At 42.3% G+C, this 17,889-nt stretch overlaps 1 protein-coding gene across 3 annotated transcripts; it reads left to right on the forward strand.

Annotated features, from left to right (window-relative positions):
• The first annotated feature begins 334 nt into the window (after positions 1–334).
• LOC144723465 (uncharacterized) lies at positions 335–17,184 on the forward strand. 3 transcript variants are annotated; one of them, XM_078602243.1, is made up of 24 exons: positions 335–418; positions 892–1,050; positions 1,828–1,934; positions 3,190–3,234; positions 3,447–3,600; positions 3,946–4,017; positions 4,130–4,218; positions 4,855–5,011; positions 5,574–5,651; positions 6,556–6,647; positions 6,760–6,865; positions 8,111–8,190; positions 8,569–8,637; positions 9,250–9,310; positions 9,471–9,487; positions 9,729–9,786; positions 11,591–11,683; positions 12,255–12,315; positions 12,562–12,675; positions 12,883–12,940; positions 13,609–13,677; positions 13,793–13,856; positions 14,302–14,373; positions 15,665–17,184. In XM_078602243.1, the coding sequence occupies exons 2-24, from the start codon at positions 994–996 to the stop codon at positions 15,758–15,760; spliced, it is 1,869 nt and encodes a 622-aa protein (XP_078458369.1). In that variant the 5' UTR covers positions 335–418; positions 892–993; the 3' UTR covers positions 15,761–17,184. The 3 variants fall into 3 exon arrangements, 2 of the variants coding, with proteins under 2 accessions (XP_078458369.1, XP_078458368.1); XM_078602242.1 differs by having other exon boundaries at positions 378–519; XR_013586187.1 differs by lacking the exon at positions 15,665–17,184 and having other exon boundaries at positions 378–519; positions 12,883–12,965; positions 14,302–14,351.
• The last annotated feature ends 705 nt before the right edge of the window (positions 17,185–17,889 follow it).

Genomic DNA, 17,889 nt, shown 5'->3' on the forward strand with positions numbered 1-17,889 from the left:
GTTGAGAGCAACGCGTGCAGGTGGATAAGTGAATTATTTATATTTTATTGCTGTTCAGCGTGGTCTAGATGTCTTGTGACTACCAATTAATTGACCCCTGATACCTGTTTACTTTTGGAATATCCGTGTCTGAAATACACGTTGCCTTTACAAAAATATACAAGTTTTAGAGATTTGAAGTTTTCGTGACTGCAAGGGTCCATACTCTTTGGTTTTTTCGGTGAAGTCGCGTAGGTAAAAAAACCCGAAGAAAATTGTATTTATTTATTTGTATTTTATTTTTTTACCGAAAAAAAACAAAGAGTAAGTTTTAGAGAGTTAAATGGGGGAGGGGGGAGTCACAAGACATCTGGACCGCCTTGTACAGTCGTTTGAACTTCAGCATCTTCGTGGCAATCAGCGTCGCCACCTTGACGTCGTAAGCGCCGTATAAAGTAGCTGTATAAAGTAGCTGTACGTGCCTTTTATTCAGAGTTTAAATCTTCAACGATAAGTTTAATATAGTTCAAGCGTTCTGCCGTAAGCTATTTTATGAGCGTTGCAGATAATTTGCAAAAAAACGTGTACAGTATCTGATATAGTAATAATGCATTGGTAGTGCAGTATATTCAGTGATTATATTTTGAGTAAAGTAGTTCAATTTATGTAAACATTGATGAACTTGCAATGGATTAGCTATCATTGCTTTATCTTTTACTTGAATGCGGCAGTGTACGACGTGAACACGTTCGTTTTGTCGCACACTTAAACCACAACGGAAACACAAATGCCAAAGATTTCCGATGCAAAATCCTCTTTAAAAAGGTCTTGAGACTCGGCGAGCCTCTCCTGGATATATAATTACAATAAATTATTCTTGTTATCGTATCTTTGTTGTTATCCATTCTTTAGGCCCGAAAGCGGAGCCACGGATTTTCCTGAATTCCCCGCCGGCGAGGGTCGCTCTCCCCCGGCACGGGGAGGCGGGAGGTGGGGGGGGGGAGACCGAGAACCATGATCTGTGTTATTCTGGTAGCAGGACACGGCACGCTGTTGGAAAATGAAATTAAGGTAATGCGCGAATTGCGTTGATTAATTGCACTGACCGACTTGTAAATAAATATCAGGGAGCACGAGAAACTCCCTATGCCCCTGTCCGAACGGCTATGAGTGTTTAAGTTTGTGGTTTAAGGGGAATTGTCGTCCACCCTGTCAAGTGTGACATCCTGTCGTACGAATGTGGCGTAATCTTTATTTAATAACCGATATTACAATAGTTAAAGGCACAAACTGAATGTTAGGCTTTGCCCTCCACCTCCCAGTCACTTTGTGACTTTATCAAGTTTACTCAACGATAAAAGCTACATTGTATATTATTAGTGACCTTTAGTCTTTCGTCACCAATACTCAGTCACCTGTGACCTCACCGTGTCTAATTTCCCCAAGTCTAAATCAAAACATAACTCTTAACAGCCAAAAATCGGATAAATTTACGTCTTTAAACCCCATAATACAATTCTGATGTAATGTGAATTCATGTAAATTTATATAAATTGTTCATATACCAATTCACAACTGTTTATATATCAGCTTTCTTAATTCCAAGTGTTTTCAGTACACTACAATCTAACGTATAACGTGAGTCAATCTCTCTGCCCACTCTGCTCTGAAGAAGGGCCGTTTCCAAACACATCAGCCTGCTATATACATGTTATTCTCTAAAGCAATGCTATGTACAGATGTCGTGGGCTTTTTTTTATTTGCGTAACCATTAAAAACCTGCAGCACTCTTGATTGTGACTAACATCCTGTAATCACTCATGTGTCCTGGCTGTTTTACGTCTGCAGAGAGACACGAGTGGGCTCTTTGCCCACTTGGAAGGGGTGCCAAAAGCCCTCTTGCCTGGTGTCGGCGGAAAGAAAATACTGGACTTCTGGTGGGAAGCACTACGCACGTAAGTTGCTCACATCTGTTCGTCCGCCCATTCAATCAAGTCGCTGCTCTATAGATCATGTGGAACAGGTGTCCTATACAAGAACAATGATGTTTTCTCATCCAGAATTGCATGCCATAGAGGCATCTTCCTCTCTGATATTTATAGAAATACATTTGGATGCATGTGGCAATTATGTAAACTCACATGTCCCCGCTTTTACACCTGTTTTCTTTCTATTGGCAGTGTTGTATCCTATTTTGACACCCACTGTTAGCCTTCCATCTGCAGTGTTTGTGGATTTTTTTTTCTCCATAATTGAGGTCAATATGTTGTTGTGGCCAATGTCGTAGCTGCCATGTACCCTTATTTCCTTATGTTAGATCCCGTAGATTTTGCAAAGTCAACACAGCCATAGTCTTACAATATCCCACCATCTGGTTTTCAGTCTTCCTCGAGGTCACCGACCAGTGGTGGTTGCCACTCCAATGCCTGTCTCTGTAACCTGCGCACCTCCATCCTACACATGTGTCCCATCCATCACAACCTCCAGTGTACATGTACAACACTTTCTTGCCACTTATATTTCGGACTTACAATTACTTCTGTTTTACATTATATTCCTAACATCCTCCTAAAAAGCACCTCAAAATGCACTTACCACCCACTCAACACCAAAGCCTTCCAGATTTAAACATTTTGAGTGCTGGGCATTGGCCAGTGAGTTTCCATTCCTTGAAATATCACAAATTTGAAATGTTGGAGTTGAACAATTTCCGATAACAGTGGGAACTGATGGGGCATGCGCGCTGTGTTATCATTACATGTTGGTGTAACGTTTGGCATGCACCACCATCACTCCAGCGGTGGTGGCGGCGCATGCCTCTAATCCAACACTGGAGTCGAGGGTTGGCGGATCGTACAAATTTTGTGAACTCCCTTCCCGTGGGTGTTGAGGTGTTATACCCTGGCTTGGCCAGGAGAAAGCGGTACAGCACAAAGGTGAACTCCACCTGTCCCATCTGTATGTGGGCTATAAGTGATTTACCCCTCGCATGTGTCGGTTTTCTTCAGGTGCTTCAGTTTCCTCCCACATATAAACACTCATTAATTGGCTGATAATCCCTGCCTTCTTGCTTGTCTGTAATTCCTCGTGCTTCTGAGTCATTCTCTCTCTTCAAGAATGAGTCAATCAATACTCTGCGTGTTACAAGTTGGAAATATTATATTATTACATTGGTGTTCTCTAACCATTATTGTGAAACTCGCTTTTTAGGAGGCAGCTGTTCAGTGAGGTGTACATGGTGACAAATGCTGACAAGTAGGTGACGTAAAATTTACTTTCATTCATCATTTTCAGAAACTTTGGCCTGTAATTTATTATCTCTGTTCAGTTCCATTTATTTTTCTCACCAGAAACACATATGGGAGATTGTTCTTCTGTATCTTCAATAACAATCAACAAATTACGTGTAAAAAAGCGTCGCAAAATGCACTTGCCACCCACTTACTCACACACCCACTGCCTTCCAGATTTAAACATTTTGAGCGCTGGGCAACAGCCAATGAGTTTCCTGTTAAGAACATTGTGAATGATGGGAGCAGCACAGAGGGCACGCGGCTCGGGGCCGTGGCAGACTTCCACTTGGCCGTGCGCACCAAGGCCATCGACGACCATGTCTTGGTGGTGAGATGGTGTGGACACATCTTCATTACCATCGTCACTATTTCCCAAACGCTGGTCACTGCAGATCGGTGAAGGCGGGGAGAACGGACGTGGGAACACAGAAGTCCACTCCAACAATGGATTTTGGTATACTTTCCTCTACTGCCCACCAAACAGCCTTGCAGTCTGTAGCCTATAACAACTGTCATATATGATGGTCACTCATCCAAATAAGTGCTATCCAGGCTGAAACTAGCTTAGCTTCCTAGATCTGAAAAGATCAGCTGCATTAAAGGTGATTTGGTTATAGGCCAGTGTAGTAGTTTGTAGAAGAGTTAATGCCTTCTTTTTACTTCTGACCAACAGGTGGCAGGAGACATGCTGTGCGGTGACCAAAACTTTGACATCATCCAGGTCCTCAAATTTTTCCGGCTGAAGGTGAGCTCTGGATAATGATTGTGCAGATTATAAGCACACACACGTAGTGAACTCTGCAGGAACATACAGAAAGTAGTGCTCTACACAGAATTGTGTGAATTGTGCTGTTCAGGATGGAGAGCTGGCTATTTACTACGAAATGGAAGAAAGTGAAATCACCTCTTCCCGAGGAATTTTAGAGGTTTGCCCCATGACGCACAGGTATTAATCTCACATCGACGTTTCCTCATAATGTTTCTATCTTAATGACATTAACATTTCAAATGAGATCAAATTTTCCACTAATATGTCAGTTAATACTCTAAAGTAATTAAAATAGATTAATTAAAATATATTATTTATTTTAATGTTGTATTTCTTTGAAAAAAATGTAAACGTAATTTTTTATTATATATCCCGGCACTCCGTGGTTCCAGCTTATTTGTCTGATCCCTGAGCCAACTAGAACCCTGAGAATGATTGTTTAAGGGCGCTTTATGAATTGAAATTATTATAGTGTGTTTATAACTTTATCAGACCTAACCATACCAAAATAACTCAACACATTCCTCAATAACACTGCAATAAATGAAAATATAATAACAAGCGGAATTTCTAACAGTGGCCATTCTTCATAGCTTTGAAGAACGTGTTGAGATTTTAGTAATTTGTGTTTGTGCAGCACTGCCAAAACAGTATCACCAGGTCATTTGTTTAATTGCAAATACAAGTCATATTACGATTCCACCAGTGCCGCTCAATCAGGTGCAATTTAAAAAAATATATATAACAGAGCAGTTTGATGGACAAGCTGGTGACTCCTGTTTTATCATTTGCTCTACGGGAATGGTTTTGCAGAATCCAACGTTTTTTTGAGAAGCCCAACCCCGGGGTGACGGGATCCCGTCTGGCGAGCGTGGTATTCTACTGCTTTCGCAAGACGACGCTCGCCACCTTCCCGGAGTTCCTTTCCCAGCAGCCACACCCTTCTGAGTGTGGCTTTGGAAAGTACATGGTGAGCAGATGGTATCACTCACCTTCTTCGGGGAAAAAAAGCAGAATACTTTGATGTGGTGCGGTGACACAGTGGTTAATGCACTGCGCCATCAACCCAGCGGCCAGAATTCAATTCCTGGCTGTGGCTAATATTAGGGGAGAGTAATATATGATGGTCCCACTCTCCCACTTCACTTTCATCAACCTGCACTGACCAGATTTGGTGAAGTATAGTTAAATAAAACTCATGACCGACATAGCTTGGGGAATTCTTCATCCAATTTCGAAATGACAAATGGTTCTAAATTACTATTTTAATTACTGACTTTAAAACACTGTAATGTTATGTAAATCTATGCATGTGTGTGGAACTTCTTTCACACCGTACGTAGCCAACTTAGCTAATCGGAGGTGCGGGAGCATTTTAAATAAGAATTTTACAAATTGGTAATGATGTTAGAATATACATTTGTTTACTTCAAATAATGATTTATGTGTGGTAATTGACACCAATAGTGTGCACAAAGCAAAGTAATCGTTCATAACCTGATTGTCTTGAAATGCTATCTTACCTTTGCTAGGAATGGCTGGTTAATGAATCAGATATTCCTGTGTATGGCATGAAACTGCCTGGAGGATTCCACCTAATTGGACAAGTGGTAAGCATTGGATGTTCTTATTGCACTGCACTTGCTGGTGCAGTAATGTTGTAACAACTCACGTAATATAATTTTCTAGAATTTAATGAATATTTATGAAGACACTGCATGTGCATGGATCGCTGTGTTTTCTCTGTGTCTGTTGCCTCCGTATGATCTTTTGTGCCTTTTCACTTCTTCCCGTCTGTCTCTTCACTCTGATAGGTTTTGTATTTTACGTGTGTATTTGCAAGTCGCTTTTTAGAGACGATGTTGCATTTCAGCAATTGATCAATGCAAATAAGTGTCCTTAAAACCAATCTTGCAACCATGGAAATAATGTAGATATTAAACATTTTGTGCTCATCAATTTGTGAATAAATGCATGTATTTGCATATGCTTAATGTAGTTTTTTGTACACATAGAAGACTGGTCCTCTCCTGCTGTTCAGGGTTATTCAGGGTTTTGTTAATGCCTATGACCAAGTCACCTAGGATGCACTCGACCTCTGCAGATCTTGGAAACTAAGCAGGCTTGAGGTTGGATAGTGCTTAGATAGATGACCACCATCCATAACAGTTATTATAGGCTGCTACACACTACATGGTGGGCAACAGAGGGCAGTGCAGAAATATCAACAGTTGTGCTGTACTTATATGTGCCCACATGTTCCCTGCTTTCACCAAACCTCACCTGACTAGCATGGTCCAGTATCATCAAGTAGCCACCTGCATTATGGTGGCAGGACTACTTATGTTTACAAAGGGCCGTAGATTTACATGTGTGGCCCCCGGTAAGTGGAGTGCATTTATTGAAACTACTTAAGCAGAATTAGTTGTTGCAGTGTACATAGCCGATGTGACTGTCGTTGGAGGCACTTCCATTTGGTCAACCTAAGAAGAGGTCTGCATCCATACCGCGCAGGGCCTGTCTGACTACCAGAAGTGGCTCAGCTACTACTCGGAGAGACACTGTGACGTGAAGCATCGCCCCATAACGTGCCGCGCATACGCCAGGTGACCCAACAGTTTCCGTTATGTAATTTAATTTGCGTGTTTTTCGACCATTTTTTATTTAGTTGTGACATTTAATTGTGTTTGCATCCGCGTGTCTGTGTTTTATGTACAGAGTAGGACTTATGGGAAACCCTTCAGATGGGTTTCACGGTAAAACCATCGCGATGACGATCGCCAATTTCTGGGCAGACGCCACCATCACAGAAAGCAAAACTTTGGTACGTTTATTTGCAATTCAAGCTCGTGTGTGCGTGCGCACGTGTGTCCATGGGATTTGCAGACATGGAAATTTTGTATTAATAGTGATAAAGAATGTACCAAGCTTGTGCTATTCAATCAAATAATTATGTCTTGTATACATGTATGATACAATAGAAATACAATGCAACTTTTATTTATTTTACTTCTAAATCTCAAGATGCTGTACTGATATCCTGTGGAAAGGAGAGATGGTCATAACCAGAGGAAAATATGACATTTTGGAGTGTAAAACTGTACAGAGGCAGAGACCACAGATGGATGTGAGTTACAGACTATGGGGGCAAAAGAGGAGAAAGAGTGACCTCCCACCGAGTGAAGTTTGACTGGGAGCTTTGTCCATAGATAGTCTTGATTGCTGGAGCAGAGAGTGTGCGTGGAGGGGAGTATAAGGATATTGTAGGGGAGAGTTAGGCAGATGTTGAGGGAAATCTTTGTAATCTGAGAATCGTCACACCTACAGCCATGTGATTGCTTTACTTGCTCCATGCCATCGTGATTATTTATATAGTATTATTAAATCAATCAGTAATTACTCATAATAGGTGTTTCCCCTTTTTTCTGGCAACAAAACAGGTGTTAAGATGTTTAAACACCAAACTGAAACTTTTTACAAGGAATCATGTCTGCATTAACCACAATGCTTGTGGTCAGAATGCATTGTTCTTGAATTGTCCTTGAAAAGTAATGACTCCGTAAACACTCAAATTCGAGAAGCGTTTAACTGCTCGCGTTTCTGTTACATTGCACAATAGCAAAAATGCTTGTTTGGCAAATTATGGGCAAATTGCTAACAACATTTAAATATGCATCAAATGCTGAGTTTGATGCAGTGCCATAAAAAAGCCACAACCCACAATAACGCTGAAGAGATTTTGAAGTTGTATTTGTGTGTGACACTGTGGCTCTCCAGAGGCATGTGACATTCCCTTGTGGCATTCCTCCTGTGTGGATTAATAGAGCATCAGTACAGTAATGTCACCAGAGCATGATGAAGGACCTGATTTTACACTCAATTTTGTTTCCTCCACGAAGCTTCAAGTCTAAGGTAGACAGCCTCAGACACACGTTTCAGTGATGTAGCTACAAGATAACAGCTGTTAAATTTCCTGCACTTCCGATTAGCACGGTTGGCTACGTACGGTGCAAAAGAAGTTGCATCTTTAATGCCCCCCATCCCCCTTTTCCTCTTTCATGTGCCGTAGGTTCTGGTTCCGCACCCCTTGAACGACCCGACGGAGTTTGGAAGTCTGCACGACCTCCATGGCATCAGCAGGAAGGAGGGGTCAGTGTTTGTCTTCACTCCAAGATGAGAGTGTTCCAATCGAAGATTACTATAAGTTCATAACTCTGCCACTACCCAATAATTCCTGGGTTGCTTATGAAAACTGTTGCTGTACATGTAGGCATGAACATACATTGGGTAGCAGTACACATCTATGACCATTATACCAAGGATAGGAAATCGTTTTTAAAATTGCCTACTTAAGCTGTAATATTCCAAAAGGTGGTCAACATTTCCCTGCACCTTTGCATATGGGATTTTAGTCGAGCTAGCATTAGGAAGTGCTCGTCTGGTACACTAAGAAATGCAAGTAAATACATGCATAAGTTAACGTTTAACTTATTGGGTTGTATGTAATGCTGCTGTTTGTGATGATAGATACCTGGGCGGCTTGAGGTTGCTCCAGGCCACTTGCAAGCGGTTTTACCACTACTGCGCCGAGCATGGGTATGATGTCAACCTTTGCTATACGCATATGTCTCATCCATGTTTTCACGTGAGGCAAGGTTTGACTGTGCAAGCACTTAGGTGTGAACCCACTGTTAGGTGGGGGCAGCTACCACGAAGAAAGACCTTGTCCAGAGAACGTCTCTCTGGAGTATTTAGGTGGCTCTCAGATGGAAACTATTCAGTGCTGCCAAATTTTTTGACCATTGAAATTAAGTCATTTGATGAACTACTCACACGAGACGTGAATTGGTCAGGAGATGGCAGTAGCTGTGAACCTCTGAGTGTTATCCACTCATATGTATTTTCTCCAGGTGCTTAAATTTCCTCGCACACACAAAAAAAAACACTTGAATATGGATTTGACCAATACAAGACCTTTGTGATTAAGAGTATTGATACTAAGCCTGTCTTTGGATAATCAAATACATGTTTTGTTGTTGCTACCATAAAGGCCGTCTCAATTGCTGTCCTCCAAGATGGCATTCTGTAGACAAGTTGATTGGACAATTTCTGGTTGCTTACGTTGCAGGAATCAAATTGTATTGCATGTGATTTTGTACCTGCATGACGGCACGTGTGTGTGTGTTCATAATTACATTTATTTCATAGAATTGCATTGGCAAAGCGGAACTTCACACTGAAGTATGACACCAACATTCCACGCCAAGTGGTGAGTGCATGAGGTTCACTAGCTTTTCTCTGACTTTGCATTGCATTAATACTCTTATTAGTGTTGGCTGCAGTTGATTGAATTTACATCGTGCACAAGATAAACTAATGGAAAGCATGTAAACAAACACATCCCATCCAATTATTATTTGTTCCTGCAGGGCCTTGCTGGCAGCAGGTAAATTATTTAATTTAACAACTACACTCATGAAGCAAATAGCTACTCACAATATTGAATCGTCAATGTACATTTGCATGAAATATTTTTAGACATAATTTATTGAAGGTAATTTTAAACCAATAAGTCTGCAACGCGTTCACGGGTTGTGCCGTGTGTTTGGCGCAATGTCCGACGTTTAATTCCACGTTTCTTTGAACTACTTCGGGAACAATAATTTTGTTTGTTTATTTGTGTGCAGCGCGATTGTTACTGCAACGGTGAAGTGTCTGATGAGATTCTACAGCTTGACGGATGATGTAAGTGCTGTACCACTTCCCATGTAACATCACCTTCTGCACTGTGCTCCGTTTAGACTAATGAAATACATCCAAAAGTCAAAGCAGTGCTTCCCCCAACATATCGATGCACCAAGTACTTTGCACAAGGGCTGCATAAATATTTATTGAATGAATGCATTCATTATCTACGACAGGCGTTCTATTCCCAACTCAGGCGCTTTTGTCTGGAGTGGCTGAATAGATCTTTCAAATTCTTCTGGCTGGCCACACATTAACACGCACTTCAGTCACTGCCATTACTGCAAGGACCACTTGCCGTCAAAGAAGTGACCAAGCATACAAAAAGTAGAAAGTGTTGCCGGAACCCGATCTTCTTTCGTATGGCTGATGCAGATGCAGAGCAACAGGTACATATGCAAGTGGCCAAGCCAGACAACCGCATCAGGAGCAGTAGAATGTATCGCTGCTAAGATTAGTGCGGCTAAGATGCTTGCGGTGATGGACGGCTATTGTGTGCGGGCCGTTTAGGAGTGATCTGCCTCATCAGGGGCTGTATGAAATTAAATTGCATTCCTATATGTGGCCCGTGGGCTGTAGGTTCCTCATCCCTGATCTTGAACTTGCCTTGACTTGTGGTGGGTGACCTCTTATTAAAACATGGTGCTCTGATGCCATTATTTCAATTGCTTTAAGTCAAAGAAGAACACGTTGATACAATCTGCACTTATTGTATTATGCTTGTTTACCCAGGAAAGCCTCACTGAATCCCAATGCTCCTTTTCAGGAGGGTTCCTGCCAAAGAATTTCAGTCGGGGATCATGTTGCTGTTTGTAATCCCAATTGAGTAATTTGCAGGTAATTTTCAGCATTGAAATATGTGGCCAATACCAGGTACATTGTATGGTGTTTAGCTATGGGAAGAATCCAGGGGACCTTCGAGGAAACCCGTGCAGAACAGGGGGAGAACATTCAAACACCACACAACAAGGCACCCGAGTCAGGATGTGAACCCAGGACCTTCTTGCTGAGGCACAAGGTGTTATACTACTGTGCCACCTCGCTGCCCATGTTTTATTCAGTGTTCATTTTATATGCTTTATATGATGTAATTCGCTCCCCTATGTGTGTTATCAACTGATTTTAAAAGTTGGCATGGAAAAGTAAAGTCGTTCTGTGCTAAGTAGTCATATCAGTACATTTAATCAACACTGAACATTTGATGAAGTTCCTTATTTGCATAGCACTTGACCCAGTAGAGTCAGCAGGTCAACATTTTAGATGAAGTATTAGCACTGCGTAAGTCTTCGTGGTTATGCTGTGTAGTTCTCCGATGTGTGTTTGGGTTGTACCGCATGTTTTGCTCAGCGTGACGTCCGACATTTTGCTCGTGGCGCCTGAAGAAAGTTCCAAACAACGTAGAGCGAAACGTGGGACATTTTTCCAAACCATACATGGTACAACCCGAAACGCACATCAGGGCATTTTAAAGCAAGTAATGCTGCTCACTTTTGCTGCAATAAATTTCACGTGATAAGCTACTTAGTTGAGCTATCATTTGTAACCAGGTCGCTTCTGAGAAATAAGCTCATAGCTCAGTGTGCTTTACGTGTTAAGATACAAATATTGTTTAGTTTTATTCACACATATATGTTTTAGTTACTTGTTTACCTTTCCTCTACTTTTCACTCCGATTGTGTTTTTGTATTGTTGTTGTAACGTTCTGACCTGCCCCCGCTAGACATCTGTGAAAATTAGTTTTGTAGCTCATTGCATTTCCTGCCAGTATAAATCAATATTCTGAATCTGCTCTCGACTGTGCCAGGACCTTCCCAAAGCGGCACGCGCAAACTTCATCCTGGGGGTGGAGATGGACGAGCTGTTCATCAACGCCGGCCTGCAGGACCGCGTGGTGCAGGTGTGAGCAACGTCTGGATGGGCGGTCCTGCGGCCGTCTGGAACGCTCTTCTTTCCGACATTAAGATGCCACTGGAACTATGCACTTTTAAGTCTAGATTGAAAACGAATTTCTTAAGAACTGTTGTTTTGTGTTTAGTTTGTTGTTCTTCCCCCGCACCTCTGATTAGCACAGTTTTCTACGTACTGTGTTAAAGAAACTCAACCTAAATACAAAATGTATTTAACGAAGGATTTTGTGCGGTCGACTGGCGACAGGGCTGACACCATCATCTTGCTGCTTTCGAGAGGCCAGTTTAATCACATGTGGCTGCTGTGATTCAAACCCAGGATCTTGGTGGTGCCAGCTCAGAGCTCTTGAGCCTCGTCCACCCAACTACCTCTGGAAATTCCCCGTTCTTGGGACCAGTTTTCTCCAGTCACCTACCACTAAGTAGTGCTGTGTAAAAATTTAGTTAAGGGACATATCACTGTCACTCCACTGAGGGACATTAAACTATAATAACATTTGGTGTGATGTCAACAATGGTTGTCTTACTCTAACCCATATTGTTGATTCACTTGTGGTGTAGGTTTACGAAGGTCTTGTTTACATGGATTTCAGTAAAGAACTAATGGAAGAACAAGGCTTCGGCAAGTATTATGAATGGGTAGACAAGCCCCAGTTGTCTTCTGTTATTACTTCATATTTGAACTTTTGCATAGAATGATAAATTCTTAATAACACTCATCACACACTTACATACCATTACAATAAGTAACTTATTCTCAGATTGAGACCTCAATCATTCATTGACAAATTGTAGTTTGTTATTTGGCCTCCTTTTCTTCAAGGTAAGCCTCGGCGACTTGTCAATTGTCTCATTCTGCCCCGTACAGGAAACTATGTGAGCATGCCGATGGACTGCTTGCCCAAGTTCTGGCTGGCTTACCTGGGAGACCCCAGCGATTCCGGAAAGATCCACAGCGACGTGAGACAACGGTGGCTCAACGGCAAGTGGCCAAACGTTTATATATTGCATCTTTTATCTCAGAACAATACTTTGTTTTGATTAACATAATAATTATTCAGTAATATAAACGGGATTCATGTAATAATTTAATTATTGCTTTCTATACCAGACATTGTATTTATATCCTTGAATAATGTCGGTCTTCGAAGTAAGATTGTCTTCTTATTCGCTGACATTTGCTCAACAGGTGATCAGGACGTGGTGGAAGCCATGAAGAAGTTTGCAGAACTAACGGATCAGGCAAAGTATGGCATCGATGTTCCGGTTGTGGTATGCAATGCGAGGTTAATGCTTGCGGAATGTGGCACGGCTCTTCCAGCCCTGTCATTGCCCAGAAGCGGGCAGTGAATCTTGCCCCTCTTAACAGCTGCGTTATTCTGGGCTGTAGGCAACTGCACTGTTTCACAAGGCCTTCTCAAGGCAATCTCAAGCTGAATAGATGTTGGCAAAGGACGCGCAAGACCACATTGCTACGTTCACTCACGTGTTGCATGGGTGGAGCGGTGGCATAGTGGCGAGCACACTTGCACTGGAAGCTCTGTCACTCGAGTTCTACTCCTGCCCGCAGCTTATATTAGTGGTGAATGAGTAATTTAACCAGTTCTTGGTACCCCCTTCACTCACCCGCACTGACCAGGATGGTGAAATATGGTCAAACAATTCCTATGACTGATACGGAATGGGGGGGGGGGTGCAGGCTTTGTCTAGTGGTGTGTTTACAAAGGAATAAACATTATTATGTTAATATAGTGATTGGTTTATACCAAAGACTATCGACTGTTTGCGTGTTATTTAATTACTTTCTGTATAACAAAAATCATGCATGCATTGACAAAAAGGGCTATGAGTTACATATATATGATTATATGTTGCTATAATAACTGCGTCGATGTTTATTGTGATTCTCATGCAGAATGGCATTGGAGACTAGCAACTGGACTCTACTTGCTGAACTGATGAATCAGAATTTTGACTTGAGAAGGTAAGGTTCAATGGTTTAAAGCACGGATTTGTATAAACACGCAAGGCTGTTGCACCTGCATCTGTGTTTACTTTTGGCTCTTGATGTAAACAGACATTTCATTTTGTGTTTCCAGGTCACTCTACACCGATGCCTGCCTGGGTTCTGCTAATTTAAACATGGTAGAGCTCGCCAGACAGGCAAGTCCTAACACGCATGCTTATATTATTTTTTAAAAATCCATGTTTTTCATAACTAACAATAAACGACGTGAAGAATAAATTTCACACGATGTACATAACGTATTTAAAGCTTTAATTATGAAATGAATTATCATTTACTTTTAGAAAATAACATACATTTTTTGTTGACCATGTTATTGCTGAAAATCCACCACAACGATGGATTTGCACAACCGCTCGTGACTTCCAACAAAATAGTTTTCATTATATCAATGGCAGCTGAATCGACCCCCAACGAGGAATGATTAAATTCTAATTGTGAGCCTTGCCACCTAATTTCTCGGTGGGATTTTCCCATTCGTGGACTAGATATTTAATTCATTGCAGTGTTTATGAACTTTCACGATCCGTGCTGCTGCTGCTGTTGTTGTGCATGTCGACGAGTGCCTCCATTGTGTTGCAGTTTGGCGCCGCGGTGAAGTTTCCAGGAAGCGGTGGGGCCGTCGTGGGAGTGAGCGCTGACCCACCGAGGCTGGCGAGTGCCCCATGTTTTCATCCCTCCACTCGTCCGCACCTGCCATCGCGGGGCCCGCATTGCTGACGCATGTCCCGATGGGTCTCCTGGCCGAAACTGTGGCTGCGTTTTGGCCATCTGTTTCCTTTCCGTCTTTCATGCTTTTTGAAGGGGAACACTGTCGTGGCGCGAATGAATTTGTTTGTGTGTGGGGAGCGGTAGTGTAGCGGTTAGCGCGCTGCACTACGAACCCGGCAACCCGAGTTCGATTCCCGCTCACGGACAACATCAGTGACGATTATCTGAGCTGCTCCTGGGCCTCCCCTAGGTTGACTCAGCCTCAAATGAGTACCTGGTGTGATGTGTAAACATCACCACTGGGGAGACAAAGGCAGTTGGTCGTGGTGCTGGCCACCCAACCCCTTGTGTGCTGTGTGTACCTTCATATGTGCTCACTAACAGCACTTGCCCCAAATATCTGTGAAGGATATATGGGGGATCTTTGTCTTGGTATGCGCACCTGTGTTGTTTCAAAAGTGACCTATGGCATTTTACTCCATTTTTTCCCTTTCTGCTCACCCCAAACATTTTTTACATGTTTCCGCAGAAGAACAATTCTGTGAGTTTAAATATCCGTGTCCTTGTGTGTTGTAGAGTTGTCCACCTTGTGGCTGCAAATGCAACAACACATCTTTTGCTAAATTGGCATACAGGTTGGAATTTGACACTGCAATTTCCCTTGTTAATCCACTCCTAGTATAATTGACAGTCCTTTTGTTACTGTACTGTTAAATGAAGGACTCTACATGCCATGTCGGTCATGTGAGGGTGCTTTTGCCATACTTCACCATGCAGATGGTGAAGTGGAATTGGTGGGGGTGTGGGGCCTGGTACAGATATGACTCGTTACTGATGTCATCTGAGACCACGAATTGAACTGAGGTTTCCATGCTCATAATGTAATGTACTAACCACTAGACATGCTTATAAAATGTGATGACAGGATACATTTTAAATGATTTAATCCTATATTCTAACTGTGGTCACATAACACGAACTGTTTAGAAGCTTGAAACACCTGCTTTCCCTTATTTACGCCTCTTTACAACACATTTCTTAAATAGTATAAACAAGATACATTTACGATATTCCTAGCATCTGTGATATTATACCTTGTCTGCTTCGTGAGACCAGCCACCTCACAATGAGCTTTTATCTGAATGTTTTTTTAATCAGAACTATGTTTGCACATATATACATGATTCGCCCAGGAAGTCGGCATTGCTCATGATTGTGATCGTCCTCGTTGCAGGCGGAGATGAAGAAGGCTTTCCAGCAGTGTGGTCACGTCGTCTGCGACGTCGTGCCCTACGACCCCACCACCAAGGGCCGCACGACTTCAACCTGACACCCCCGGCAGAGGCGGGGCGCACTTGCCAACCGCACGGCCGCCGTGCCTCTCGTCTCCAGCTGATGTCACTTGAAGCTTTTATCTGCATTGCCCATCGCCTTACAATTATCGGAACCGTTGCATGCATCTCAGAAGCGTTTGTCTCAGAACGGCAGTCAATGGGCGAGTACTGATTAGGCCCGTTCTCTTGGCATCATTACGATGCAGCTGTGCTCCTGAAATTTCTCAAGATCCATATGTGTAGAAGTCGAGTCCAAGTGTGATTGCATGCTCATTGAGCATTTAGACAGTGCTCATCTCCTGTCTACAACCCATGAGCCAATGGTGGAAATTCCACATTGCTATGACGGGGACGAGTCTATAGAGGAAAATCAATGTTGACTACCCCCCAAAGTGCCACTCATTTTATTGACCCTGGAGGGACAATGGTTAACCTCCAAACAGGATTTGAACTTGCAACCTTCTGGTGTATGTATTGCATGTTGAACTTCTTTCGCACCATACTTAACCAACCATGAGCCACTTGCATTCCTGGTGAGCCGCCAGGATGGTTGATGTCTGCAAGGTGCATCTGTAATATGTAACAACTTAAGAGTCATGAAACTCAATTGTTTTGCCGCCAATGGTACACAAGCACAAAGTGGTCACTTTTTGTTAGCTCTTGATAGTTTTTTATCACATTTTTTCGTGCAGTGTTTAAGCTGAAGCCATTATTTGTCAACCTCATTATAACTCTCTTTGGTTCTTTCGGTAAAGTCACGTATGAAGAAAAAAAATTAAGATTGAACCTCATAACTTTAGCTGAATGTTAATCATTTGAGTCTGTGACTTGAAAAGTGCGCCAGAGATAATCTCTTTTAGGCGTGCATTAATTACTTTACGCTTCTAGAGATATCTGTCGTGTTCATATTTGACGAGCACTGGATTAGAATGAGACCAGTGATCTGTGTGATGGGAAATTCACTGAAATGTAGTTTTTTCAAAATGTGTTGCAGCCAATATTTGGCAATACGTTAATGAATAAGGCGCTTGAGCCCATGAACACTCAACACTTCAATAATATTTTGCATGACATGCAAACACTGTTTTAATACTATAATTGCAATAAATTAAGTTTCACTTATCAGATGTACACTTATTTTCATTTCAATTTGCTAATGTGGTGGGCAGAATTGCTGCTGTATGAAGCATTACATTGTACGTGTGTTGCCTTTTTTTCCCAATGTTGGCTCTGATGAAGTGGACGATGTGATGCAATTTGCATTTAGATTTGGAATTACAATATGTATTATGTCGTGTATCTGCCAACCCAACTGATTTAAACAGTAGGCTAGCTTGATTCTGAAATACGTTTACTGCATACTGATTTTCAAAGCTATTCATTGCCTCTTTGTAATGATAAAAACTAATCTGTGATGCTATTTTCGTTTTGAAAATCAGTTTGTGTTACATTGGTTTAAAAATCAGCCTGCCGCTTAAAGCTGTAGGATTGACAAGTTTGATATACTAAGTGCAGATCCATCTCAAGACGCGAAACAAAACCCAGCCGTGCACAACATAGCGACGCCACACAACACAAGAGATCCAAAGTTTTAATGTATAACGCTTCACACTGCGGCACTGAGCACAGCCATGTAGACTTCTTGTATGAGGGCCTCCCCATGCCTCTGTAGTGATCGACTTCTGAGACACGTTGTTCGCGCTCGGGGCTCAACCATACTTTAGTTTCTCAGGTCAGTTCACGTCGGAAATATTTTCGGTACGAAATTTGGTCACAGGCAAACGTACACCGAAAGGTATATCCATTAAAACTTGATTTGGAGCTTTCGTCACTGCAGGAATTACTCTTTGGTTCTTTCGGTAAAGTCACGTAGAAAACATTATACACGAGGCTGACAGGGCGAGCGTTAATTTGCATGCGCCTTGTAAGCTGATAGCCAAAGGGTATTGAATTCACGTCCGTGCTCGTGTGTGCATGCATCGCGTTAGTAGCAGCAGCCTGTGTGCCTGCACCACCACGCAGTGGTCCTGTCCGCTCGTGTCGAGGGGGCAGCGTTGAGCGCCAATGTCGTGCTGTGTGCAGCCCCCAATGATCAACCAGCACGGCTACTCTGCTGTTGAGCGTT

This window comes from Lampetra planeri, chromosome 18 (assembly GCF_965212315.1).
Source record: "Lampetra planeri chromosome 18, kcLamPlan1.2.h2, whole genome shotgun sequence".
Taxonomy (NCBI): Eukaryota; Metazoa; Chordata; class Hyperoartia; order Petromyzontiformes; family Petromyzontidae; genus Lampetra; species Lampetra planeri.

Bases quoted from the DNA above. Each gene is read 5' to 3' on its own strand.
- LOC144723465 (XM_078602243.1), top strand. From the start codon at position 994: ATGATCTGTGTTATTCTGGTAGCAGGACACGGCACGCTGTTGGAAAAT. The intron at 4,219-4,854 runs GTATTAATCTCA...ATGGTTTTGCAG, and splicing joins GTTTGCCCCATGACGCACAG to AATCCAACGTTTTTTTGAGA. The intron at 5,012-5,573 runs GTGAGCAGATGG...TACCTTTGCTAG, and splicing joins GTGGCTTTGGAAAGTACATG to GAATGGCTGGTTAATGAATC.